The 27217-nt window shown below is 39.7% G+C and overlaps 1 protein-coding gene across 1 annotated transcript; it reads left to right on the forward strand.

Annotated features, from left to right (window-relative positions):
• Positions 1-14132: 14132 nt before the first annotated feature.
• LOC148031539 (uncharacterized) lies at positions 14133-17840 on the forward strand. Its single transcript, XM_087685078.1, has 2 exons — positions 14133-16096; positions 16378-17840. Exons 1-2 carry the CDS (start codon positions 14390-14392, stop codon positions 17068-17070), a joined length of 2400 nt encoding a protein of 799 aa, XP_087541204.1. The 5' UTR covers positions 14133-14389; the 3' UTR covers positions 17071-17840.
• The last annotated feature ends 9377 nt before the right edge of the window (positions 17841-27217 follow it).

Raw genomic sequence — 27217 nt, forward strand, 5'->3', positions numbered from 1 at the left:
TTAGCTCTTTCTCTGCTACCCGGAACCCAAATCTGATGGCTCCGTTGGCTCCGAAAGAGGGGTAAAACTGCAAGACACCTACTCACGGATCTCCCAGATCACTCATTCTTCTTCTTTTAGTTCAATCTGCAGTTTTCAGCCTGTTTAAAGGGATCACGACGCGCGCAATTTTGTCAATTTGTCCTTCTTGCGAAAATCTCCTAATTGGCTAAAAAAGCAACTAGCTTTTTGCATGCCATCCTAATCTAGAAGCCTTTTCTAACTTTTTCAGATTTTTATAATAAATAATATCAAAAATAGACTAAAATTATCCAAAAATCTAGTATTTTCAGATAATCCATGCAACTCACACTAGTACTAATAGCTCAGATCACATTGACTCTCTAGATCAATAAAGAAGTCGGATGATGATGCATTCCATACTTTTTCACACAGTGTCCTCATAACATCACGACAACGTCCAACCACAAACTGCAAGGCCCAAAGAAGTAGAGCCACCAGAGCATAGGGGAGAAGAGAGGCAAAGGCTGACTAAAGACACAAGCCCAAGTTTTGAAAGGGGGTAGCAAGACATGGCTCCTTAGTAGAAGGTTTTTAAGACAAGACCCTACTTTGCAAGAATGCGGCTCCCACCACTCTTTTTTTACCCAAACACCAATAAAAATATATGTGCAATGGCTAGATCAATGATGCACAAAAAAAAAGGAAAAAGCATTGCATATAGGTCACTATCACTACATCTAGGGGTCCTCAAGTTAGAAACGACCGGTGGCTTTGGTCAGCCGGCTCCGTCCCTAACTCCCTAGCCCATTTTGATTCCCCACATCATGCTTAGAGCACATCAAGAGCAAGACATACCTAGGGAGGTCAGCCACGCCTACGATTAGACTTGTCTCCCTGAGCCACACTCACCGCACCATCCTTATGCACGAAATATGTCCTTAAGTGTGGGACAACACTCAAGCTTACGACCCAACTCCCAGTTCCACTAACACGAGCACAATACACCACACGGTAAGGTAGACACACCCCCAAGTAGTGCACCTTCTTTTCTTTTCAGGTAAATACAAATGTTGCAACCCACCAACTTCAGAGGTCCCATTATCCGCTCAATTCACTCTTAGCCTCAGCCACCTCAACCACTTGATCAGTTTCTTTCTAGGACCAATACCTACAAAACCCCATCATTACGACTTAAACGACTGCTATTGCACAACATGTCACCATGCAGTTGAAACAAAGCAAAGGAAGACCAAGGAAGCCCAAGTCAAAAAGTGAATGAAGAAGCTCATTCTAATCAAAGAGGAAAGGTGCATGGATAAGGCAACTTGAAGGGAATAGGAAAAGACAGGGGAAAAGCCACATTAAGATCACACCGTATCGACCTCAAAGGGCGAGAGGAGAGATCTGTCCAATGCCATCGTCAATTTCAAAGATGGTTCCACCCACCTGCCATTCTCCAAGGGAGATCAGTCCAACACCATCTTCAATTTCAAAGGACCAATCCACCCACCATCAGCACCAAGGAGGGACCCACCCCAACACCATTTGCAATTTCAAGGGTGGATCCATCCCACACTATCCTCAACAAGGGCTTGTAGAAGGGAAATGTAAATGATGCAATGGAAGAAGTGGGAGGGTGGATTTTGAAACTAAGGTGTAAATTATGTGAATGTAGATTCATTAAATTGATTTTGTTGATTTTATGCCAGGATGTATAATTCACGGTGGATTTTGTAAAAATATTTATTTGCCGGGGCTCATACACAAGGAGGATTCCTTGTGCGAGAAGTTGATGGGGACGCCTGTCCTTTTCAAGTGTCAGATTAATTTAACGTGCATGTGGGTGATTCCATATCGGGTGATTTCATAAAATACATATTAAATTAATGGACTTTTACGAGTTTAGAGTGCGCACTTGAATTAAATTAAGGTTAGGATAGATTTTCAACCTATTTAATTATTTTGTACATAAGGACTGCTAGGTATTCCCTTTTGTTGGGTTGTATTTAATTATTTTCTAACAATTGTGAATGCTTTAGTTGGTGTGCAGAGCAAGCGGCGGTGGCGTTGTGTAGCATCGGGCGATTGCGTGAATCCAAATGCCTAGAAGAATTACTATTTTTCATGGGTGTACGCCTTATCACTAAAGGTGTGGCGCCAATATTTATTTAAGCACGCTTATTTATTAAAGCGCTTGACAAAACATTTATTATCTTGTACGCGCATAGGCACTCAGTTAGATATTTCATTATTTGATATTTGTATTTGGGCACAGCCTGCGACTTTTGGACACCCAAACTCCTTACTTTATATTTGACCAAATACAAATGCAAAAGCAAAAGCATGCTATTTGTAAAGTGGGCTATTTTTTAGATTAAAAATAAATAAATCTATAAATACATGCCTTGTGAAGCGCTCACACATGGCATGGGGGGAGATTGCACCCAATTTGTCTTTTTGTCTCACCTCGTGTAAATTTTTGCTTTATACTTGAAATTATGAAGGTTTGTAGAGTTGTTTGTTCTTGGGGACCTTCTAGCATTCACTACGCATGCATCTAGCATCCGATCTGCGCACCATGATTTAATTATGAAAATTAAAATCATGATAAATATGTAAAATGCATTGAAGATGAAACACCAAACTCATTTTGACTTTGAGAAGCATAATTCAAAAGAAAAAGTGGAACAAGAGTTACCAAAATTCTTCTTAGAATCCCCTCAAAATGTGTTACTATACAAGAGCTTATCTTCAAGGGAACCTTTTCAATATCAACGTACAAAACTTTATCTTCATCATTATCTAAATGTTTGCCTTGCAGATCCTGAACCAACTACAAGCTCCTAACCCTATGTGGCACAAGGAGTAGGAGTTTGGTATTCAAGAAATAAAGATGGTTTTTTCTTGAAGGGTGAGGAAGGGTTATATTTATTTTTTATCATCTCCCCCACCCAATTGAACACACTTATACACACATACTTTGTCTCTCTTTCTCTTTTTAATTGAATATGGGATATGATCATGGAAAGGGGAAAGGTGAGTCTTTGAAAAATTGTATGTGACTCTCTCTCTCTCTCTCTCTCTCTCTCTCTCTCTCTCTCTCTCTCTCTCTCTCTCTCTCTCTCTCTCTCTCTCTCTCTCTCTAGAGAGGGATGGATTTCTTTTTTAATTAGACATATGAAATGATATGATATTTTAACGGTTCAACATGTTCATCCAATGTTTACATACTCTAAAAACATCCACAAATGCACATACACTATACAAAAAGAGTTGAATTTTTGTTTTTATCTATAATATATGTCAATGGTGGGAGGGAGCCATGTGGTGCACTTGGAGCACCCCCTTGCAAAGCCCACCGACACCTTTGTGATCCACACCCATTGTTCGTGCATGCACCCACATGTAGGGGGAGAGAGAGAGGAAGGGAGGGAGAGGGACACACACACACACACAACATGCATATTAATATGAAATATATATTAATGTATATATTAAATATACGATTAGTTAAGGGGGGAGGGGGGATGCCATGTGGCAGCCCCTCACACCCCCCGAGTGATCGATCCACATGCCAGGCATCAATCACACGTGCAGCATCTAGATCCACCCATGACTCAAACTTCATGTCCATGTGCCCTTTGACCATGTAGATATCGAAATATTATTAATTATATATTAATGTTATATATGTATATATATCACATACACATGAAATATATATGATGTGTGTGTGTGTACATGATATATAATATATATCATAACATTAGTATAATTTAAAGAGATAATTAAACCTTTTGGGAAGGATAAACAATTTTGGGGAGAGGAGAGGAGAGAGGAAAAATACTTGAGAGAGAGAGAGAGAGAGAGAACAAAACAATTTGGAAAGAGAGGATAAAAAGTTTTAGAGAGAGAGGGAGTCGGGAGAGAGAAAAGAAAACTTGGAAGAGCGAGGGGGGAGAAAAGCGGGGGGAGAGAGAGAGAGAGGGGGGGAATACACATTTGAAAAGAGAGAGGGGGGAATGAGAAGAAAACACACACACACAAAGAAAATACACATTTGGAAATAGAGAGGGAGAAGGAAATACAAACAAAGAATGAGAGAGAGAGAGAGAGAGAGAGAGAGAGAGAGAGAGAGAGAGAGAGAGAGAGAGAGAGAGAGAGAGAGAGAGAGAATATTAAAAATTCAAAGAGATAATAAAAGATTAGGAAAGAGAGAGGGTAAAAAAATTTGGAAAGAAGGGAGAGAGAGAGAGAGAGAGAGAGAGAGAGAGAATTCAAAAATTTAGGAAGATACTTTAAAATTTTGCAAGAGAGAGAGAGAGAGAAAGGGAGAGAGAGCATACATTTGGAAAGGGAGAGGGGGAATGAAAGAGAAAAAAACACACATACACAAAGAATACACATTTGGAAAGAGAGAGGGGGGAAGAAAAGAAAAATAGAGAGAGAGAGAGAGAGAGGGAGAAAGTGAATATAAGAAATTGAAGAGATAATAAAATATGTTCAAAGCACTAGACTTAAATTAGTGTGAAGTATTGGTGTAACACCCATGTGGAGCACTACAAGAATACAAAGAAATCCTCAACTCACAAAAAAGCTTTGAGGTCTCTCACAATTGGTTTCTTTGTGACTTAAAGCATCCATGGATCCTCTTGCCATTTGAGACATGTCTTTGAATCTTGATGAGAAACATCGAAGAATACAGTGCCTTGAGATATACTGGTACGAAGCATTGAGAGATTACCAGTGCAAAGCACTGAAAGAATCTAGGTGTGGAGCCCCTAGTTATCTTTAACAAGATGTTAGAAAGGAGTAGAAGTAAAAGAGGAAGAAGAAATTAAAAAAAGGAATTTATATACCTTACCCTTGAGTGGAAGGAAGAGACTAAAAGAAAGGGATATACTTTGGATCTCTTTCTCCAGTAGGGGTGTATCCCTAATAGAGGTCTCGACGGCCTTCCAACACCATTAGATTTATGTGCAACATCTAAAGGGACAAAATCATAGATACCTTCATTGAATAGCTATTGAAGTGCTATTCTTTCATCAAGCTCTTCAATCTTCTTTATTTTGTGACCCATGATCAACTTCAACTCCCCGTTTGTAAGGATAAGGTTTTATGTCTCTGGGGTAGTCAAAAGTATCTCCACATGTGTCAAACCCTTGTGGGGTAGGTTGCGGAGCCCACTCTATTGCTTAATTCTCAGCGTAGGATCCTTTGGAGACCAAGTTGGTGTGGAAGTGTTTGATATCATCTTCTCTATGTTATTCTTATTTTTGAAGATGGGCTTTTCAATCAACGGTATAGGTCTCTTCAATGAGTACCTAGCTCTGATACCATATAAAGAAATACTCGACTACAAAATAGAAATACAATTATATGAGAAATGCACGTACTAATAAAGAAACATAGTTAGGATTAGGGTTAGGTTAACATGGAGAGAATGAATACAAAATAATCTAGATAATGAATGCTAAATGCAATAAACTCACTATGCAAGGTGAGTAATGAACCTTGAACTTTTGTATCTTAGGATCGAGGCAAAGAGTATAAGTTGAAGAGTGTGTCATACTATGATAGATCTCGAAATACAATAGATAGCCTTGGAGAATGCCTAGTAGCATCAAACATAGCTTTGTGATGGTTGGATCAGGTAGGTGGTGTCACAAATCTTGTGGTGGGGGCATTTGCTTGAGCTATTGCATCGAGCACACATCGCACAAGAGGAAGCTCACTTACGAATATAAAAATAGAGATGGAGGCCAAAATGTTTTCTTGTTGGTTTTTCTTCTTTCTTTCTCAATACAATGTGCACAAAGTATAGATAAGATACAATATTTGGAAAAGTAGCCTACTAAGTCAAACAATGTATACTTGACTGTGACTAATTGATTGTTGCTATAACTATGTCAACTATTGGTAGGTAGGTGACTAATTGATTGTTGCTATAACTATGTCAACTATTGGTAGGTAGGTGTAACAAACTAAATATAATGAGTGATAAGTTAGTGGCCATATGAGGATCATAGTGAGCATGTGCATGCTAAGTGTAGACATACAGACCCATCTAACCAAGTGATACATCATCAATGTCAGCATGTGTTGAGTTTGCCATCTCAACACTCCTCCTCCTCGAGCTCAACTGTATCTCTTCAACTCCAACTAAGCTTCAAAATTTTTGAAGCTCCTCTACACCCAATGCCTTTGTGAAAATGTTAGCTTTATGATCCTGTGTGTTGACATATACAAAGTTGATCTCTCCTACAAGTACCTTCTCTCTCAAAAATGGTAATGCACCTCAATGTGTTTTCTCCTAGTATGAAACATTGGGTTTCTAGCCAATTGTATATTTCTCATGTCATCACAGTGATGACAACTGGACCATCACCCTACACATTCAAATTTCCCAATAACGTTTACAACCACATCACCTCACATGCAACCATAAAAGCACCTCTATACTCATCCTATGTATTTGATAAAGCAACCATTGATTGCTTTTTGTTGGTCCAAATAACTAATGTAGTACCAAGGGAAAATATGAATCTGCTGGTAGATCTTTTATTAGACTTGCTACCAGCCCAATTTGCATATGTGTGCCCAAACACATGTACATCCTTACTTGCCTCATAAACATGTCCATAATGTAAGGTGGACTTCGCATATCTCAATATGCATTTAACTGCATCCAAATGAGGCTTCATGGGTATCTACATAAATTGATTCACAAGTCCAACATCATAGCTCAAGTTTGGCCTTGTGATTGTCATATAGATCAAACTCCCTTCTATCTTCTTGAACATAGTAGAGTCTTCTATCTCATCCCCAAGATCAGCACTCAACTTTACATTTTTCTCCAATGGCATTGAAAGAGGCTTGTATACCATCATATCATACTTGGATAACACATCCAAGCCATACTACTTTTGAAAGAGCCATATACAATCAACACATCTATTCACTTCAATGATAAGGAAGTACCTCAACTCATTGAAATCCTTCATCTTGAACTTTTTCTTCAAAGGCCCTTGACATTAGCAATCCTACTATCACTATCACTTGTAATAATCAAGTCATCCACATAGATGACTATGATGACTAAACCTGAATTACCCTTCCTCACATAAAGTGAGTCATCTACATCCAAAACAATAGAAAAGTCAATGTTGATAAGATACTATCCACTAATCTTATCAGGCTATGCTCTAGGCACTTGTCTCATCCCATAGAGCACCTTATTTAATTTGTACATATCTATGGGATACTCTAAATCCTCATAACTTGTTGGCTACTCCATGTGCACCTCTTCTTGTAAATCACCACGGAAGAAGGCATTCTTCACATCCATTTGATATAAACACCAACCTTTCATTGTTGCAGAGCAATCATACATCTAATAGTTGCCATCCTAGCAACTAGACTGAATGTCTCTTCATAATCTATGCCATACATCTGTGCATAGCCTTTTGCAACCATCTTGGCCTTATATCTACTAATAGAACCATCTACATTATGCTTCATTTTATAGATGCACTTATATTCAATAGCTTTCTTGCCCTTAGGCAATGTTACTAGATCCCAAGTCCTTTTAGTCTTTAATGTAGCCATCTCCTCGTCCATTTGCTGCATCCCAATGAACTTGACCAATAGCTTTCTCAAAATAAGTGGGTTCAATATCCTCAACTACCTTTATTATATCAACATAATAGTGAGTTTTATGTCCCTCAAAACCAAATTGTCTCACAAAATATCTCACTTTACTAGACATGTGTACCACTGGATCACTCAACGGAGTCTTTACATTAGCATATGTTCTCTCTATACACTTGGTATCCTAATTGAAAGAATACCAAGCTCATCATCCAAGCTCACCGAGCCACTAGAGTCTCCATCAAGAACTACTTAACTGATAGATGTATTATTACCATCTGACACTTTTTGCTTCCCTTTATCATTACTTGCAACACTAACAGATGCGCCTGAAGATGTGGGCCTGCTTCTTAGTCTCCTAGACCAAGGATTGATTGTAGATCTACTACTAGATGATGTCTTTGGTCCACTAAGAGTATGTGATTCTTGCTTTTCTATGTGCACATGACTATCATGATCATTGACATCATCCAATGCATCTCCACACTAGATAGATGCATACTAATTGCTCATCTCATAAAAAATAACATCCCTACATACTCGAAACTCACCACTAAAAGTATAATAGCAATGATCCTCTTTATACTCAATAGATTATCCAATGAAAATACACTTTTCAATCTTGGGATCCAAATTCCTCCTTAACTCATCAGGCACATGAGCATATGCAAGACAACTAAACATTTTCAAATGTGATACATTAGATTCCTTGCTTATAAAACATTCTTCAGGAGTCATACCATGAACTACAATTGTGGGAGACATGTTTATAATGTAGATAACAATATGAAAAACCTCAGATAGCTTGGGCATATTCTTTTTAGTCCATCAATGCATGTGTAACTTCTACAGTATGCCTGTTTTTCCTTTCCACAATCCCATTTTGTTGTGGGATATACCTGCATGTAAACTATCACTTTATCCCATGAGACCTCAAAAATGTTGAGAATAGCAAATGATGCTTGCCCATAGAGGCTAGATGTATGCCCTGAAGAGGCTAGAAGATAGACAAATGATGTATGCTCTAGGAAGAGATGTTCAGAATCCCATATGCACAATGAGGAGAGTAGTACTATCCAAAAAGCTATAAAGGCATGTACTTGGTTGACACTCATTACAAGGTAATGGTACTATCAGTTTGAGCCATTGTCCACCTTACACAAGAATGTGTTTACGAGTCCAAGCTAATCTATCTTGGAACCTAATTCACTTGTGTAACAGTTAGTCTATCTAAGTCTATGCCATCATGAGTTGTATATTCATCTTCCATTCTCCATAGCTCCTACCATGCTCTAGATTCATGTTTTTGACATGGTATTAGAGCTTACCTAAGCATGGCATAGCTTCATACATTGCTTCTCTAGTCTCTCTTCACCTTTGGTCATCTCTGTCCCCAACTCGTGACTCCATCTTGAACTACATCCTCATATTCCACCTTGTGGCAGCCATAGCCAGACTGTACCTACCCACCTTGGAGCTTCTAGATCTCTCTCTACAGGCCATATCTTCCAATGATTCCTTCTAGAGTTATCTTTCTCTGCTCAGGTTTCTTCATCTTGGCACCTCAAATACAGACATTAGTGGCCTACAACTTCAGCATTGGCAAAATTTGTGGTTGCTATCCTAGCTGCACCTATGTGATGTTCGTACTGAGAAACCGTCTCCTACGTTGCGCGATGTACTTGTGGGCATAGAGCTTTAAAAGTTCACTATGTAAGCTCTCTCCCCATAAAATATCTTCAAGAAAATTTTATCCTACAAGCCACACCAGAAGAAAAATCAGTTAGGTTCAAAAACCCTAACTGTGGACTTCGTAGCCACTCAAGCTTCAAGCCCATCTTTCCAACATTTTCTTACTCCTACCATTGCGATCTGAAGTTTCCAGCAAGTGAAACCTCAAGAAGAATATTTGGAGCAACCTACCTAAATTCAAGCAATCCACTTGAAGATCAAGAAGACCACATGAAATCAGGCAACATCAAACCTAAAATTAAGCTAGTATCTCTTGATATTGTTTTGCTTGTGTCTCTTGACACATTGAAGTATAACTTTCTTTGCTGGATATTCTTAGATAAATTTAGCTAATTTCCGTCATGGAAATGACCAAAATCAAGTCTTTTATAAGGATGCTTCTCATGAAGAGTGACATAATCATTGTTGCTCACTTCAACTACATGGAAGACTTGATTGACCCACTTGCAGGAAGACATGGAGCTGTCTACATAAAAGAGCAATCAATGATTTCATTTGAAGTTTTTGAAGATATTCCATTTGCCTTGGTCATCATACAAAACTCAAAGTTGGTGGTACCTTTGATTGAGGGGACAAGAAGAGCAAAGTCAAAGTCAAAGAAGCTGCAAGCAAAGTAAAGAGTGACAAAGCAAGAAAAATGAAGGACAAGATATTGTATGATCTTAGAAGGAAATCCAATGTAATGACAAGCCATGATTCAAAGCCATATAAAATCCCAAAATCTATGTATCCAAAGATTTATGTCATGGTTCAACAAGTCATGTCAAGTCATAGCAATGTACCTATTTGTATCCATCTCAAACTCACTGAGAAAGAAGACCAAAAGGACCTCACAAAGAATACTAGAGCACAAGATAATAAAGAACAAATCAAAGATGAAAAGCATGAAGACCAAGAAGGAGTCCAAGAAGATAAAAGACACCTAGAAGATCGAGAAAAGCAAAGGATTCCAAAGAAGCATAAATAAAAATAAATTTCTACTGTTGACAACAAAGAATTTTTTCCATAGTGGATCTTTATTTCCCGTAGTGGATCTTGTTTCCATAGTGGATGAAAAAGCCCTTACCAAAGATGTAAAGTTTCAAGCCTTAACTTGACTAGGCTACCAAAGAGCTAGTCTCCTGGGCCATGTCATCATGTAGGGGAGGCAAAAGCCAGCAAGGGTAGAGACTCATCATTTGAGGAGGGGTATTGCAAATAGCAAATGATGCTTGCCCATAGAGGCTAGATTTATGCCATGAAGTGGCTAGAAGATAGACAAATGGTGTATGCTCTAGGAAGAGATGTTCAGAATCCCATATGCACAATGAGGAAAGTGGTACTATCCAAAAAGCTATGAAGGCATGTGCTTGGTTGACACTCATTACAAGGTAATGGTACTATCAATTTGAATCATTGTCAGTGTCATTGTCCATCTTACACAAGAATGTGCTTATAAGTCCAAGCTAATCTATCTTGGAACATAATTCATTTGTGTACAGTTAGTCTAAGCTAATCTATCTTGGAACCTAATTCATTTGTGTAACAGTTACACAAGAATGTGTTTATGAGTCCAAGCTAATCTATCTTGGAACCTAATTCATTTGTGTAACAGTTAGTCTATCCAAGTCTATGTCATTATGAGTTGTATATTCATCTTCCATCCTCCATAGCTCCTCCCATGCTCTAGATCTGTGTTTTTAACCAAAAAGTCACTAAACTCATTAGAGAGGTATTTCTTCCTCCATCTAACCTCAATCACTTAACTTTCAAGCATATTTTTTGTTTCAATAGTAGCCTTGAAAGTTTTGAAGTACTCAAACACTTTGATTTTTTTCTTCATGAAGTATACCCTGAGTTTTGTAAAGTAATCGTCAATGAATGTAATAAGATACTTATTGGCACCAAGAGATACATTTTGGGCAAGCCCCAAAAATCTATATGCACAATGTCAAGTAGCTTACATCTCTATCATGCAAAGATGATTGCCTTGCTTATTTCCCAAACTAACATGCTTCACAAAATTTATGTAATTCACCAACTTTAAATATAGGCAACTTGTAACCAATCCTTTGGATTGCATTAATTCTAGTCTTTGTAGATCTGCATGTTTATGTCATATTTCAATGTTTGCAACTACACCTTTGTCTTTAGTATACATGGAAACATCTATAGTAAAGATTTCAGCATCCAAAGTAAACATGCAGCCAACTCTGCTTTATTTTGTAATCAACCTATACTTATTGTTAAAGTCTTCAATAAAATAGCCCTTTGCATTAAATCTAACCTATAGCCCTTGCTCTATTATTTGACCAACAGATACCAAATTCTTGTGATAGATGGCACATATAAAACATCTGACAGGCACTTTGTCTAACCAGTATACAAGGACAATATAGCTTTTCCAATATGTGAAATTGGATGCCATGAATCATCACCTGTCTCTATATAACCTAGACTTGGTAAATCCCACATCTCTCCAAACCATTTAGCATAGCTAGTCATATGATTAGATGCATGAGAATCAACATACCCATACATGATCACATGCTCCCTTTCCTATAACATCATTTATCATATGTTGCACGATAGGCAAACACTCATTCTTGTCACCATTTTGTTTTGAAGACGATGCATAATTTCCTTACTACAACTTGCCATTGCGAATGTCATCCTTCTTATCAAAACAATGGGCTACAATATGACCTATTCTTTGATAATGGCACATAATATCATCATTGCTAGAATCTATGTTTTATCATCTACTTCTTCCTCTAGATCTTCCCCTGTCTCTAGAATTACGATGGCCTTTTGAAAGTTGTATATCACCAAACTATTGATTTAATATGTTTTACCAGTAACTGACAGAATGACTCATACCACGACCTCTTGAAGAGGATCTACCATGTTTCTTTCCTAAACTTGAGTGAAAAGCTTAGACTTGTTTTAATCCAATTAATTAATCTTGTTTTGGGGCTATGTAAAATAACTAATCAACATATAATGGATCACTTAACAGCTATATGGGTAGGCAGCGATAACAACAAGAGGTAGATCCTCAACACTGCAATGCAAGCTTGGGCTTTTATTTCTTACTAATGTAGTGCATGTTCAATTTTACAGGTACCAGATTTCCCCTTTACCCCAAGTGCGGAGTATTTTATTGGTTCAATTGTAATGTTCTTTGCTCACTTAGCAATACAAAGTTTATATTGTTTTATTCTTCCATTCTCACTTTGACCTTTGTTTCAGTATTCTATTAGTGGGTTTTTAGTATGTGTTACTATTTTAATTGTGATGGATGTGGAAGAAAAGTGTTAAATATGTTTTGTTTTATGTGTACTTGGTTGGCACAATTGTAGTTATATGTTGAAAATGTCCTTTAGTAACACACACGCATCCATGAATGCCCATAGGGATGGTGTCTCCCCTCCAAATATTTGCTAAAATAGTGATGTAAAAGCTATGTTGGCATTTTTTCTCTATGCAGATAGGATAGCTTGCAAGTAGAAGGGATCGACAAGAGAGTTAGATACGATTTTTACAATGGCCACAGTCTTCGCACAATGAGAGCCAGAAATGCTACAGCAAAATTGTTTGCAAACTCTCTTCTAGGTATTTGAGTTTCCGACCAGAGAACATTCTTTGCAAGGTCCTAGGGACTTTTGAAATTGGTGGCATGTTGCTTGGTAAAGTTTGGACTTAGACCAAATAAATGTATGATTCTTCCTTTTGAGAGGAACTCTAACTCTAAAATTGATAATGGGATCGTAGTGTAGTGGTTTGAGTGTGGGTTCAATATTGCGGCCCGCGGCCCGCGGGTGCGAGGTTTGTAAGTTCTAACCGCGGGTTCCACATCCCCAATGGCACAAATCGTTTCTCATTGATGGCGTGTTGCTTGGTCAAGCTTGGTCTTACACCAAATAATTGTATGATTCTTTGCTTTGTGGACTCGAGTGAGTAATGCGAATTGGGGGGGGGGGGGGGGGGGGAATGGGGAAATCGGGATTCGGGAATTCCACGAATAAAAGCTTTTCTCGGAAGATGTCCACTCATTTAACTTTTTTTTTTTAAATTACAAATTTCCGACATTTCCAGTTTTATCAAATAGGACACCAATTACATAGTACATACAATTCATGAATATATATATTTATATGGAAGCGCATTTGGACATTACGTCATCACGCGGCAGGAAGGGAGGTCGAAGATGATCAAAGATAATAGATGGGAGCGTGCCACGTCGACCAGAAGCCACGTGCGCCAGGGCAACGGCTGTCGGCAGCGCCGGGGGAGAAGCGCCGGGGCCCACAGATTTGGCTGCCCCCGCCACGTCACCCGTAAGTGCGAATTGCGGCTCCTTTTACGTGCCTTCTCCCTTTTCTTCCTCCCGAGTCCCGACTCCCGCCCCCCCTCTCTCTTCTCGCGGATTCACGCATGACGCATCCATACCGATCCGTCTTACCCGTAACCCCAACCGCCCCCGACCGGCACCTGTCATCATAGATCAGCCTCGGACACGGACCCTCCCAGGGCTGTTTGCTTGCGTGGACGCGCTGCGCTACATTGAAAGGGACTACGCCCCACTGCCACGTCGGCGCGCACCCGCGCAGGCTACGCACAGCTGTCGGGTACGAGCTGGTTTTGCAATTGTGTGTGGTTCCTGAAAAACCTGAATGCGCCTTCTTTTGACTTTTTGTTCAACCCGCACTCGCTCTCTCTCTCTTTTCTCTCTCTCTGTCTGTGTGATTACTATATGCTATTCTTCTTCTTTCCTCTCTCTTCTTAAGTTCTTCCTCTTCTTCTTCTTCTTCTTCCTTTACTGTGTCCAGCACGTAGGAAGATTCTGTAAGCAATGCTAGGTCGAGAGTAATGGCGGTGTAAAAGCAGCAACACCAAAAGTAGAGAGAGAGAGACGGAGGTCTGGTTATGTTCCTTGGCAACTACCCCCTCATTGGATTCTTCTTCCGAGAGGCCACAGTGGACTCTTAGCAGCACCAGAGACATGAATCTCCAATTTAGCAGGCCAGATCGCAGGCCCGATCTCATCTCCCACCACCATTCCCCTGCTCCTCTTGCCTCTCCAGCCTCGGATGCAGCAGCCATGGCGGCCGCAGCAGCAGCAGCAGGGGCAGCTTTACCCTCCCTCTCTGCGTCCTCGTGCTCTTCATCGCCGTCTCCAGCCGCACCTTCGCCTTCTCCACTCTTAATTCCGGCGCTGCATCTGTTGAAGCAGCAGCAACAGCAACATCAGCGTCAGCATCAGCATCAGCATCAACATCAACAGCAGCAGCTTCAGCAACAGCAGCATCATCATCCTCTGCATCAGGCATTTCTAGCCATGCCGGGCCATAGCCAGCAGCAAAATGGGCCCGCTTTCTCTCCCAGAATCGCCACTGCATCCTCCTGCACCTCTGCTTCCCCTGCCCTGAACCCTCCCTCCAGCATGATCTCTCGCCTCCCCTGCTCCTCCTCATCTTCATCCCCTTCCCCTCTCCCCTTTGATCAGTACGCCTCCCTAATCTCTCGCAAGATCCAGGCCCAGCGCCAGCAGGTGCTCTCCCGCAGCCTCAAGCACCGCAATTACCCCCTCTCCCCTCAGGAGTCCTCCACCAACCTCAGCTCTGATCCCAGTGCCTCCCCTTACCCCCGCGTCGAGCACCATCGCTTCGCCCAAAGCGAGCCGTGCGTGCAGAGCCAGCCCTCTGCCGCTGCCACCGCGGCCTCTCTCAACGCTGACTCCTACCGCGCCGCTGCTGCCCCTTTCGTGCACAGCAGGGATGTGCAGCTCTCGGATTTGCCCATTGTCCGCGGTGCCGCCGCATTTCAGACAGCCCCCGCCGCCACCCGAGCTTCCACCCCAAGCCCTGCATCTGCACCCATCTCTGTTGCCGCCCCTGCTGCTGCAGTCGGAAGCCCCATGCAGAGCACAGCCAGCAACCATCACAGTGGCTTCCACAGGATGGACGCAGACCCTCGGCCGCCCGAAGAGTCCAAACGCCTCAAACGCACTCTCAAGGATCTTGAAAGAGAACTCCTTGAGGATGATGCAGACATTGCCAGCAGCTCTGTGTTTGATGCAGAGCTCCCCATCATTCCAACACCATCTGAGCCCCCTGAGCGCAACTGGGCTGATGTTTTTGAGGATTTCCTATCTGCTGAGATCTCCGCAGAGAGCTCGTCTTTACCTGCGCAGACAATCGAGCAATCCACGATAACCTGCAGCAGCAGCAAAATTGACGAGGCCAGGACTCCAAAATTCCCCACCTTACAGCCTGACAGTTCAGCTCAACTGAAAGACCTCCTCCTGTCATGTGCCAAGGCCATTGATGAGGGTCATTTGTCTCTGGCTAGTAGTAAGGTAGCTTGTTTGGAACAGTCAGTCTCGACGTATGGCGACCCAATGCAGAGACTGGCAGCTTACATGGCAGATGGGCTTGCCATCCGCATTGAAGGCCTGAAAGGCACAGGGGGCTGCAGCAGGCTGTCCAAATTCAAGGAGCCTTCTCCTGCTGAGGTCATGAGGGCTACACAGTCTCTGTATAGGAACTGCCCTTACTTCATATTTGGGTACATGGCAGCTAATGGTGTAATAATTGATGCGTTTAGAAGCGAGCCCAAGGTCCACATAATTGACTTTGAGATCAGGCAGGGCAACCAGTGGTCGTTTCTCATCAACGCGTTTGGGCAGCGTCCGGGAGGTCCTCCACAAGTAAGCTTTGGGGAAATTGGGTGTGACTCCTGTGCGGTTTCTATCTCTGTTTTGATTTTGAACTTTATAATGTCATTGAGTACGGTCTGTGATCGGTAACCCCAGTTCAATTGGTAGTCTTATACAAGTAAAGTCCATTTACCCTATCTGTAATCAAATGTTATTAGTTACAACCAATTAGGAAGTGCGGTTTCTCCTGGGTCTTCATGCTGCTCTGTTAGGTGCAGGTCCATTGTACCCTGTGATGTCCTTCATGCTGTTTTGTTTCATGTGAGATGCAGGTCCGTCTTACAGGAGTAGCTAATTCAAAGTGTCCGACTAGTTTGGAAGGTGTTGGTCAAAGGCTCAGAGAGGCTGCTCAACAGGCCGGAGTACCTTTTGAGTTTAAGGCATTGGAAGTTGAAGCATCGCAGGTGCAGCCATGGATGTTAAATAGAAAGCCTGATGAGGCATTGGCAGTAAATTTTGCCTTCCAACTTCATCACATGCCTGATGAAAGTGTGAGCACAAGCAATCCTCGAGATAGCCTGCTAAGGATGGTTCGGGACATGGAGCCCAAGGTGGTCACTCTAGTGGAGCTTGAAGCCAATACAAACACAGCACCATTTTATCCTCGGTTTGTGGAGACCCTCAGTTATTTTGGTGCTGTTTTTGAGTCCTTGGATGTCCCCTTACCCAGGGATAGCAAAGAGCGAGTGAATGTGGAGCAGCATTGTTTGGCAAGGCACATTGTGAACATTATTGCTTGTGAAGGTGCTGCTAGAGTGGAGAGATATGAGTTAGCTGGCAAATGGCGAGCTCGGATGTCCATGGCTGGCTTCAGGGCTCTGCCTCTGAGTTCTTCAGTTGGTAACACAACCAAGGAAATTCTCCGCCAGCGTTACTCCGACAAATACAGGATGAGAAATGAATCAGGAGCCCTTTACCTCGATTGGCTCGACCGAGCCCTTGTGGTGGCTTCAGCATGGCAGTAAAAGCATTTGGCTGATATACACACACAGGGTTGCATATTTCTGTTTTTGAATTTACAAACTACCTGATCAAAAATGCCATGTTTCAACAATTATTCTTTTGCAGTGCAGTGACACTAAGATGCTGAAAAACTTTGTTGTCAGTTATACATACTATGATATGGCATTGTTAAAAGTCTGCATAGAATCTTTCAGCTTATGCCCAGAGCAGGTGACAGTGGTGATTATATGTCTAAATAAGTGGCTGTTGAAGGGGCAACCGAACGTCTGCCACTTGTGTGGCACCGTGGATCCTCCTTGTTCATGGTCGGTGTTCAAAAGGATGTGGGCACCTTGTGTGTGCTCAATCCCATCATCCAATGCCTGACAAGGAGATGGGAGGTGAAAGCCACTCCGAACAGGGCTATAGGCTATGCATTTATATAAAGTACTTCAAAGAAACTGTTTTCACAGCATGCTGGGGCAGGATTTCCCTGATTGTGATCTGGTTTTCTTTTCCTGTAGTTACATGAAAACTAAGGACTTGACATTCTGTTCTTGTTAAAATGGGGAATGTATGAGCCAGTGCCAAGTAGAATGGAAGAAGAAAAACATCAGGCACGAGCTGCGTTTCGAGTGCAGGGTGGGGGCCCGAGGCGGCGAGAGGCCACTGGGCTGGCCAACCACCTGACTGTTGTTTTTCCTTGGCACTGGGATGACTCATGAGTTTGGATAGAGGACATGAATCTGTAATCTGAGTTCACTGTATTGCAAGGTTGTGTTTTGCCTTTGAATTGTGTCATGTGGGTCTTGTTTGTGCCTTTGTGGTCCTTGGATTGGGACATGTACGAAGGGCCAGGATCTGTTCTTGCATTTGATTCCGAGAGAGAGAGACAGAGAGAGAGAGAGAGAGAGAGAGAGAGTGTGTGTGTGTGTGTGTGTTTGTGTGTAGCGAGAGAGAGGGAGGTGGTTTATATTGATGTTGATGATGATGTGTTGTTCTCATGGGCCCACTTTCGAAGTATTTAAACCCGGTACGGACAAATTTACCGATTTGCCCAATAGTCATTTCCCTCCCCCACACTTTTTTCTCAGTTTCACCTTTCTGACGTAAAAGTTTAGTCAAGTGATGCCATCGCCTTTTAACGCCCGCCCGCCCACGCCCACGCCCACGCCCACGCCCACGCCCACGCCCACGCACACGCACACGCACACCGACCATCAGCTTTGTCATCCAAGTGTTGCCCCCATCTTTTCATTTGAAAGGCCTCATAGCACCTACCCTTTTCTTCTTTAAGGAGACCGAAAGGGCATATCACTATTTTCCTACATCTACTTCCACTCATTTTCAGGATTGTATTCTTGTAAGCTTTCCCATGGAGGGTAAAAAGGGGTTGTAGCCTTCAAGTTTCGAGCCTCCATGATCCATTCCTTCCCCCAAAGGGCTTTGGGTATATGCCACACATGCCCACCATTTTCAAAGATTGTAGGTGCCAAACATGATGGTGTCTATGCCATCAATGCATCACTCCCATTTGCATCATGGATCCGATTGGCTTCTTTCATAGATGACCTTAGAAAGATGAGCTTTCTTGGAGGACCTTTGAAAGATGAGCTATATTCTTATGGCACATCGTATGGTCTATGGAATGCATGTAGATTAGTGGTTAGAGCCCACATATGCTAGCTTGGAATCATGGGTTTGAATTGCACACCCAAGGTCAAGGGGGTGGCTTTACAAGTTGCTTGCTTTTTGTGCCAACCTATGATTTTAGACGACTCTTTCAATTCCCAAGTTAGTCTAGTACGGTAGGTGTATACCATTTGGTGTCCTCACATTTGGGGTCCCTAGGGTGACCAATTGTTTTCTACACAATGCAACCCATCCTTTATCTAACCCATGCTTGATAGTGTGCATACATCTTCATGATGAGCATATCTCCCTTCGTAGTTTGTGGCTAGTCTTGTTTGTAGATTTATTTGGTTGAGTTTTAGGGTACTCAACTTGTTTTAACATTAAATTTATCAAATGCAAGTCTCCATTTCATCGACATGACATGTGGTCTTGTCAACCACATTTGGGAATCATGATTCACTCATGTGATATTCTCCACAATAAACCGCTAAAATAAGTATGTAGCTATGCGTATTTAATGGTAGAAAATAAAAGGCATGATCGTTTCATTTTCGCAACTATTGTAGAGTTTGTTTTTAGTTAGTTGAATTTAGGAAAAATATGCCTTTCTTCATTAAACAACAATGTGCCTCCATGTGGTGGTTGGATTAGTGGAGCCCTTACCAGATACTCTTAACAACACTTGTATTTGTTAAGTTTTGCCATTGCCACTTTAACATGATCTTACCATAAAGTGGACCCCCCCCTTCTTTTACTCCACTCTTTTCCTTTTTGGACTTCACCCTCTCTAATCATTACTTATTTGCCAAAGGATCACTTGGAGGTGTCTTCTCATAGGAAAAGTGGTCCCTTCTTTAGGTTATAAAGATAGCTTTGTCATTAGTGTGCTTTCCACAATGACTCTCCTTTACTATGTGCCTAACATGGTCTCACGTCTTGAAAGTTTCTACTTAGTTTTGCCCACTATTAAAAGACATTGACGTATACGATTGCAAAACGTGGAAATTCTTTTGTTACAAAAATTGGCGTCCATGAGTAGTCCACACGTACACCAAGAAATTACGTGTTGAAGTTTTTTTGGTCCATCGTAAATGTTGATTTTATCATATTATATTCAAGCATTTTGTGCGTCTTTGTATATAGATTAATTGGAAAGTGATAGTTGTTTACTTGGATACATCAACCTTGATATCTTATCCTAGGTTACAAGAATTGGAAAGAGGAAAAACCTTATGCTTTAAACCATTGATATTGGAGATTTACTTTAATTGTTCAAGAAACGCTTAGGAAGACACCTTTTCTAGGGATGTTACATAATCATTCTCTTTTATAAGAAAACTTTTGTGATTTTATGTCCTTCATGTTGGCTTATGGTGCCCTTTTGTGTATCATGAGATTATGATTGACTCATGACATGATATATTGGTCATAGTATTAAATTAAAAAAAACATAATGTGCTTATGGTCTACAAAAGCATGTAATGAACAAGATTGTAAACTAGATTTATGATGCAAAATGACCGAGAGAATGAGGCAAGTTTAAGACCTTGGGGTGATTTCTACATGGATCTAACTATCTTCATCCATGTTTAAGTCTCCATTAGATCAATGCACTTTGTTTTGAATAGGTAGTATTTCTTTCCAAACACATTTAGTGCACTCAATGTAGCATGAATGTTGACCATAGAGTAAAGCTTAATTTTGACATTAATATGTCAATGATATTTGAATAAAAGGACATGTTACTCAATACATCTAAAGTTGAATTGTAATTAGGATGGGTAAATAGTTGCTCCTAGATCACATGTGCAATAGTGACCTAGTATTAATACTCTAGACGTGTTGAGAACCACTGGCTTAAAAGTGGTTTTAGTAATGGTAATCTTTTTAAAAAAATGTAAATGAACACAAAAAGTAGAAAATTTAGTACTAAATTTTTTGTATTTACACCATCCTTTTAGATTTCACTACTTAGCCTATATAAGGAGATAATAGCTTGTTCATAACCTTAAAAGTAGCCATCTTACAAAGCCTTTTGTAGGTTGCCTTGAATTCATCACAAATCCCCCCAAAATTGTTAGTGCATTTCAAGGCATGCCCATGCCTCTTGAAAAGGATATTATTTCTAGTTTTCCAAACCTTCCTATGCACCAAAGCCCTTAGGGTATCCATACATAAAAGACTCCTCATAACTTCCCCCTATAATGCAAAATAGATTGTTTGCATATGAGGCTATCATGCATATCCATATACTTCAGGATTGTGTACACCTTCCTCCATAGTGATCTACTTTCCCTATAGTTACACATTAAATGCCCAAGGTCCTCTTCTTAAGAGGGGAAACATAAATGAGATATTCATGTACTTGATGAGATGATTTTTACTTTAATATCCTCAGATGACTTTGATTCCACGGGAAATCATGTACATGTGAATGCATTGTTTGCAAATCATTTGAGGTTATGACCACATGTGTCACCCCACTGAGTTCTCTTTCTCAAGGATTACTAAGTTGTGGGAATTATGTATATGTGCAAAGGGTAAAGAGGATATGTTTTACTGATATTAGTGTCTTATGGGCCATTGCAAGATTGTGGTGTGTCCTTCTATCCATAGAAGCAAGAGGAGAATAAGGATAGTTCCAATTCAACTCATTGATGACATTAAAGTTCAAAACCAACATGGTCATAGTAAGTCCAAGGTGATTTCCCTTGAGTATATGGTTCTATGTGAGTTGATCAAGATGATAGAAGATAACACTAAAACCTTCATCAAGCACAATTTCACTTACATTATGAATTTTGGTAATAATAAAACCTCAAGATGGTAGGTTGATAAGTATAGAGTGCTTAAAGATGTTCTCTTTGGATACCATTGAATTAATAGTAAAATTTGTCAAGAAGTACATGCTCAAAGAGAAAAATAAAACACCATCCATGCATTATGATATAGATCAATGCACCTAATTCTTATTCCAGAAGGTAACATTTGGGCTCTATCCTAAAATGATGTAATTTCCTTCTCTCTCCTCAAAAAGGGTTTACAATAAACTTGTTGCAAAAAAAACTGTTAAAGGCGGTGGTAGTTAGCATCCTTTAAAGCTAAGAGCTGCCAGTGGTGCATTAATGAGCCGCCATGATAGGTGTAGGAGTAGTGAACACCATGTGGCATGGCACATGGGAGAGAATATCACAAAGCACGTAGCACACTGTATAAGGAAGGGAGTGAGAAGATCAAGGGTTGCATAGTACAGGAGATCAAGGGATCGAGTATCCAAGGGAAATCAGGATTCGAAGGCAAGGGGTGCCTATGCTCGACTATTAGACCTTTCGTGTGTCCCTTTTGTTAGTCCTTTGACTAGCATCTTGAGTGCTATCTAGTAGTAGAGCTAACTCTTGTATTGTTGTCAATCACACAACATCTGGTAGTAGTACTGCCATTATCTTGTATCCATCGGTTGTCTTAAGTTTATGAAGGTTCTGTGATCTCTCACTAGTTGTTGCTCGAGTAATATGTCATTATCACTTTCCATCTTTGTTGAGAGAGTTGTATGGTTTTTTCTCATATAGCAATATACATTTAGGTTTTCTGTATTGAGTATACTTTGGTATCTAATTTCATTGTTATGACTATGTCGAGATCTATACACCGGCCATTGTTTGTAGAGTAGGATGTCAGTGTCCACCTATGTCAGTTCTAAGTATGGCTTTGATTATGACTGAACTCCATTTTGTAGCAGCTGTGCTTATACCCGATTACAAAAACTCAAAATTCTTAATACTTTGATAATTAGAATGTACTTTTCAAGCTCTTTTTAAGGTCTATAATATGCTATGTAGTTCTTCATGTTTGAGAAAATTCCAATTTTGAAATCTTCTCAACTAGGAATATTGCAGAAGGTATGACATAGTACATGGATCCTAAGCTACCCATAAAATTTGTAGATTTTGTCATCAAGATCCTACTCAAGTTAAGAGAAGAGCTATATCATGTTTTTGGATGGCTTGCACAAGAGGACTTGGAGGTCTTGCTATAGCAACTCATATATATCAAAGTACACATCTCTATTTGAAACCTGCTCACGCTCTATGAGCTCAATCAGACATTGGTGAAACTCTTCTTCTTTCAAGAGCTTCCACTCTCTCAATGCCTCAAGTTACCTCTTATATACGCAACTTGTACTCTTGCTTCAAACCCACTATGCCCTCTCTCTCTATCTCTCTCTCTCTCTCTCTCTCTCTCTCTCTCTCTCTCTCTCTCTCTCTCTCTCTCTCTCTCTCTCTCTCTCTCTCTCTCTCTCTCTCTCTCTCTCTCTCTCTCTCTCTGTCACTCTCCCTCACACTCTTACTCTCTTTCTCTCATGGTATGGCTATGGTAGTCTCCAGCTCTCCCTATGGTGATGGTATGAGAGGTAGAAGAAGAAGAATATAGTAAGAAAAAATATAGAGGAGAGAGTGTCACCTACATTCCCTCTCTCTCTCTCTCTCTCTCTCTCTCTCTCTCTCTCTCTCTCTCTCTCTCTCTCTCTCTCTCTCTCTCTCTCATTAGCTCAATCTTTGGCTGTGTCGGAAGCAAGAGTGGAGAATAATGAAATAAGAGCTATAAAGTTTGCATGCATAAGAATAAGAGGTTTTGTTCATTTTACACATTATATGCATATGGTTTCCTTTTAGATCAAATGCATGATTCCATATACTTGCAAGACTTTCCTTACATTAGCTAAAAGTGACTCTGAGAGATAAACAATGTACATAAGGTTGAGTACTCTACTTCTTTATAAAGATATTCAAGAAGATATAACTATTCAACCATGAAATCTTGTATAAAGGATTCTACTACCTAAAATACTTTTCAAAAATGTAAAAAAAAATTCATTTTCACTTTTTAGCACCTATCTAGTCCTCCTTCTTTCCTCCTTTATCTTCATGTCATTTTCTTTTTGTTTTTTTTAATAGAAGGATTGGGCATACGGTTTGAGAGAAGCAAGGCTCACGAGATACTTCTTGATTGTCAGCTGCATCTCTACTTATAAAGTTTGTGATCAAATATTGGAAGAAGATGAATCTCTTGTTGTAGTAGGTGTTATGAATCCCCATTAAGGGAAAATTTGAGCCTAAAAGAGCCTTTTGATTAGTGCTTACTAATGATAAGATTAGTGAATCGACCAATAGAACATTGCCATGTGTAGTCCAATGTGACATTTGACTTTCTAGTAATTTAACAAAACCTCATCTATCTCTAGTGAAAAAGGAGTCTCTAAACTTATTCTCATGAGGCAATTCTAGTCAAAAGGTTTGTCATTGACTATGACATTTCTTGACCATATTTTCTTGCTTTCAACACCATGATGTGACTTTTTGAAAGTTTGGATCTTGAAAGCCTCTTCAAAAGTAAAATCCAAAATCTTTGATTTTGATTTAAGAGATATTGTAAAAGTGTTTGTAGTTCACTCCCCTTTTTCTTTGCATTCTTTATCTTTCACTCTTTTGATAGTTTAACTCCTCCAAACTCCTTTTTACACATGATTTCTACTCTAATCCAACCTAATTTCTTATCAATACCTTAGACTTCTTCAATGTCGGTGACCATCTAACTCTATACAGGTTTGTACATGCTACAATATAAGAGAGGATGATATGTAGCATCCAACAACCTATAAGGTCCATGATTGGATAACACGCTTCCCTCTTGTAAAGGTCCTCACAAAGTCAACAAATGGAAAAGATAAAGCATGAGATTTCTCTCAAAAGGATAAATTTAGGTTTACATAAAAAGATAAAAAATAGCGTGCAAACTTCCAGCATGTATATTCTACAAAGGATCTTCACCTGGTGCCTTTCATGCAACCACACATTCCACTTCATTGTAAGTCAGCAAAAGTTATACTTCAAATAATTTTCATAATTAGTATGAATTTTTCTATTATTAATTTTTATTCCATTAAATTTGTAAATTAGCTTTGAGAACTTTGTGTAGATGCATTCCCATCAACAAGTGTGGAGTGGTAGCCAGTAGAGTCACTCATAACAAGTATATCATGTGTCATTATACACACTGAATTTGGCAATCTCATTTATCCTAATTAACCTTCATCTTTTTTCATTGAAAATAATTTATTTTTTCACTTTGCAATTTACATTGTTCCTTCAAATGCACATGCATTTGGAAGGTTGGAAGAGATTCCTTTAGTTGATCTCAATTCATTGAAAAATTGGGAAAGTCCTAATGCTCAAACCATCCAAGGATTCAAGTTGAAGTTTATCGAAGATATTCAAAGCTCAATGAATATTAGGAGAATATAAAGGAGAGTCACTTTAACTTGGTTAATCCCAATTTATATCTTTGGATCAAATTGTCAAGGAGTTGGTTTGCAAAGACAAAAGTTCATGTGGTTCAGCGTAGGAAAATGTCATCCAATACATTGGTTCAAATCTTTGAATAAGATTCAAGTCAACAAGGAAAATATACAAGGGTGATCTATTTCTGAGCAAATGTTTAGAGGGCCTCATCACCTTGTCATAAAACATTCCAAGACAAACACTATATCGAGATGGAAAAGAATTAAGGTGCACCTTTAGGCCTTTAAACTTTGAGGAAAGCAATATTGATTACTTCGTTGTGACTACTATTTGGAGGATAATGATCCAAAGTATATGCCAATAAACAAGAAATGAACATTAGTAGATGTAAGGGAGGCCCTTCAAAGTCTATATGCAACCGTGGATATAAAATATTAGTTTAGTATAAATGGTCAATTAATTGGAAGAATGGTAGAAAAATCTTATGCATGTGATAAGTTACCCTAGTAGGGCATTTTAAGATTTGCAAACCCTTAAATTGAGCACTTTTGTCAATTTTCATGCGTCTTACTAACAATTATCAATTTTGTGAGATACATAATATTCTCATATTCAACAAGACTTTTGAGAATATGAAATGTGACTTGCCTTATATGATAGATAGAGAAAAGATTGAGAACTAGACATCCAAAGAAGAATGAGAGAATAAATAAATGAATTAACAAAAATAATTGATATTGTATTGATTTTATAATTAACAGCATATAATTTATATACAAGGGTGTGTTTTACATGTTTCTCTCAAACATCCTAAGCTAGGTTCTATTTGGGTATCTTATGAGCCACCCTAGCCTCAAATACCTTTTTCATTGGTGTTCTCATGGGATTACTTCTAGGGGTTGCCTAGAGTTCTTACTCTTGTTGGGGGTTTTCCTCTAAGGAATCTTTTCTGGGGCCTTCTTTAGGGTTCTTGAGCCTTTTGCGATGTATTCCTTTGGCTTTTCCTTTGGGCTTGCCCCAATGAAGTTTTTTGGCCTTCCTTTCTTGCTTTTGCTTCTTGCTAGGTGTATTTTGACTTGCATCCTCCTTATTTGTAGTAGGTCTCTTCACCTTTCCCTTTTTAGGGGCTGGCTCTATTATAGTAGCAAATGGCTTTTTACCAACAATAGACTTCTTGGCAGTAACAAGTTTATTTGGACCTATAGGCTTCTTGCTTATAGTTTCCCTCTTGGTTGCAGCTACCTTCTTGAAGGAGCCACTCCCCTAGTATCTGGAGAGTTTGGGTTTGGTGGTAACTCAACATGCTTGTTAAAGAGGATTTTGATTGCTTCCCCTGACTAACTAGATATACTCATCATTGTAGCAATCCTCACTTTCAAGAATGAAGGTATAAATGCTATTATAAATATTCAAAGCTATTCTTTTTGTGAGAAAGGAGTAAACTCCCCACTTGCATTTGTTCTCTTATCTTTAAGCATAAATTTACCATCTAGAAACCTCCAAATGCATTTATTCTCTTATCTTTAAGCATAAATTTACCCTCTAGAAACCTCCAATTGTTGGCAATCACCCTCCATCAACAAAAGGAGCTGTTTGGCGAACTTGAATATTGCACATAAAGAGATCTTTGTCCCTTTTCAAGGATGGACATATCCTCTTCAAGGCAACAAACACTCTTTTTGAAAACATGTTGACAAATATTCGAGTCTAAGCCACTAATTTTCATTAAACAATTCAAAAACAATAAAGTTAGTCACTTACAATTTCACATCTCCATGAAAACCATGGAGGGAAATGATGAGGCAGATTTCACTAAATTTTCTAGTCTAGGGTGGCAATACTCCAGTGTGATCTTCACGCAAGAGAAAATTATGGTAGGTTTTAAACTTCCAAAAGGTTTTCCATCCCAATCTGCTATCCAAAGATCACAAAATTATTATGCTTACCCTTCATGATATGGAATGATAACATATTACATATCACTTGGGCTTAACCTCTACATAAAAAAGTATATGCTTGAAGCACTTTCCTTTGTAGATATTGACCCTCTTTATAAAGCATGTTCCTCTACAGATATTGACCATCTACAAGAAAAAGTCTATGCTTGAAGCATTATCCTAAATTGCAGATATTAACCCTCTTTAGGAAACAAGAAAGAAGGTGAGACACATAAGGAGAAATACAAAATTTTGGAAAAAAGAGATGCGGAAACAAGAAAATCGATCAAGAACTTGTA

Source organism: Lygodium microphyllum, chromosome 9 (genome assembly GCF_053477565.2).
Source record: "Lygodium microphyllum isolate KBCC chromosome 9, Lygodium_microphyllum_v1.1.10, whole genome shotgun sequence".
Lineage (NCBI taxonomy): Eukaryota > Viridiplantae > Streptophyta > Polypodiopsida > Schizaeales > Lygodiaceae > Lygodium > Lygodium microphyllum.

Coding starts and splice junctions, on each gene's coding strand:
- LOC148031539 (XM_087685078.1), top strand. CDS start 14,390: ATGAATCTCCAATTTAGCAGGCCAGATCGCAGGCCCGATCTCATCTCC. Junction 16,097..16,377: donor GTCCGGGAGGTCCTCCACAA/GTAAGCTTTGGG, acceptor TGTGAGATGCAG/GTCCGTCTTACAGGAGTAGC.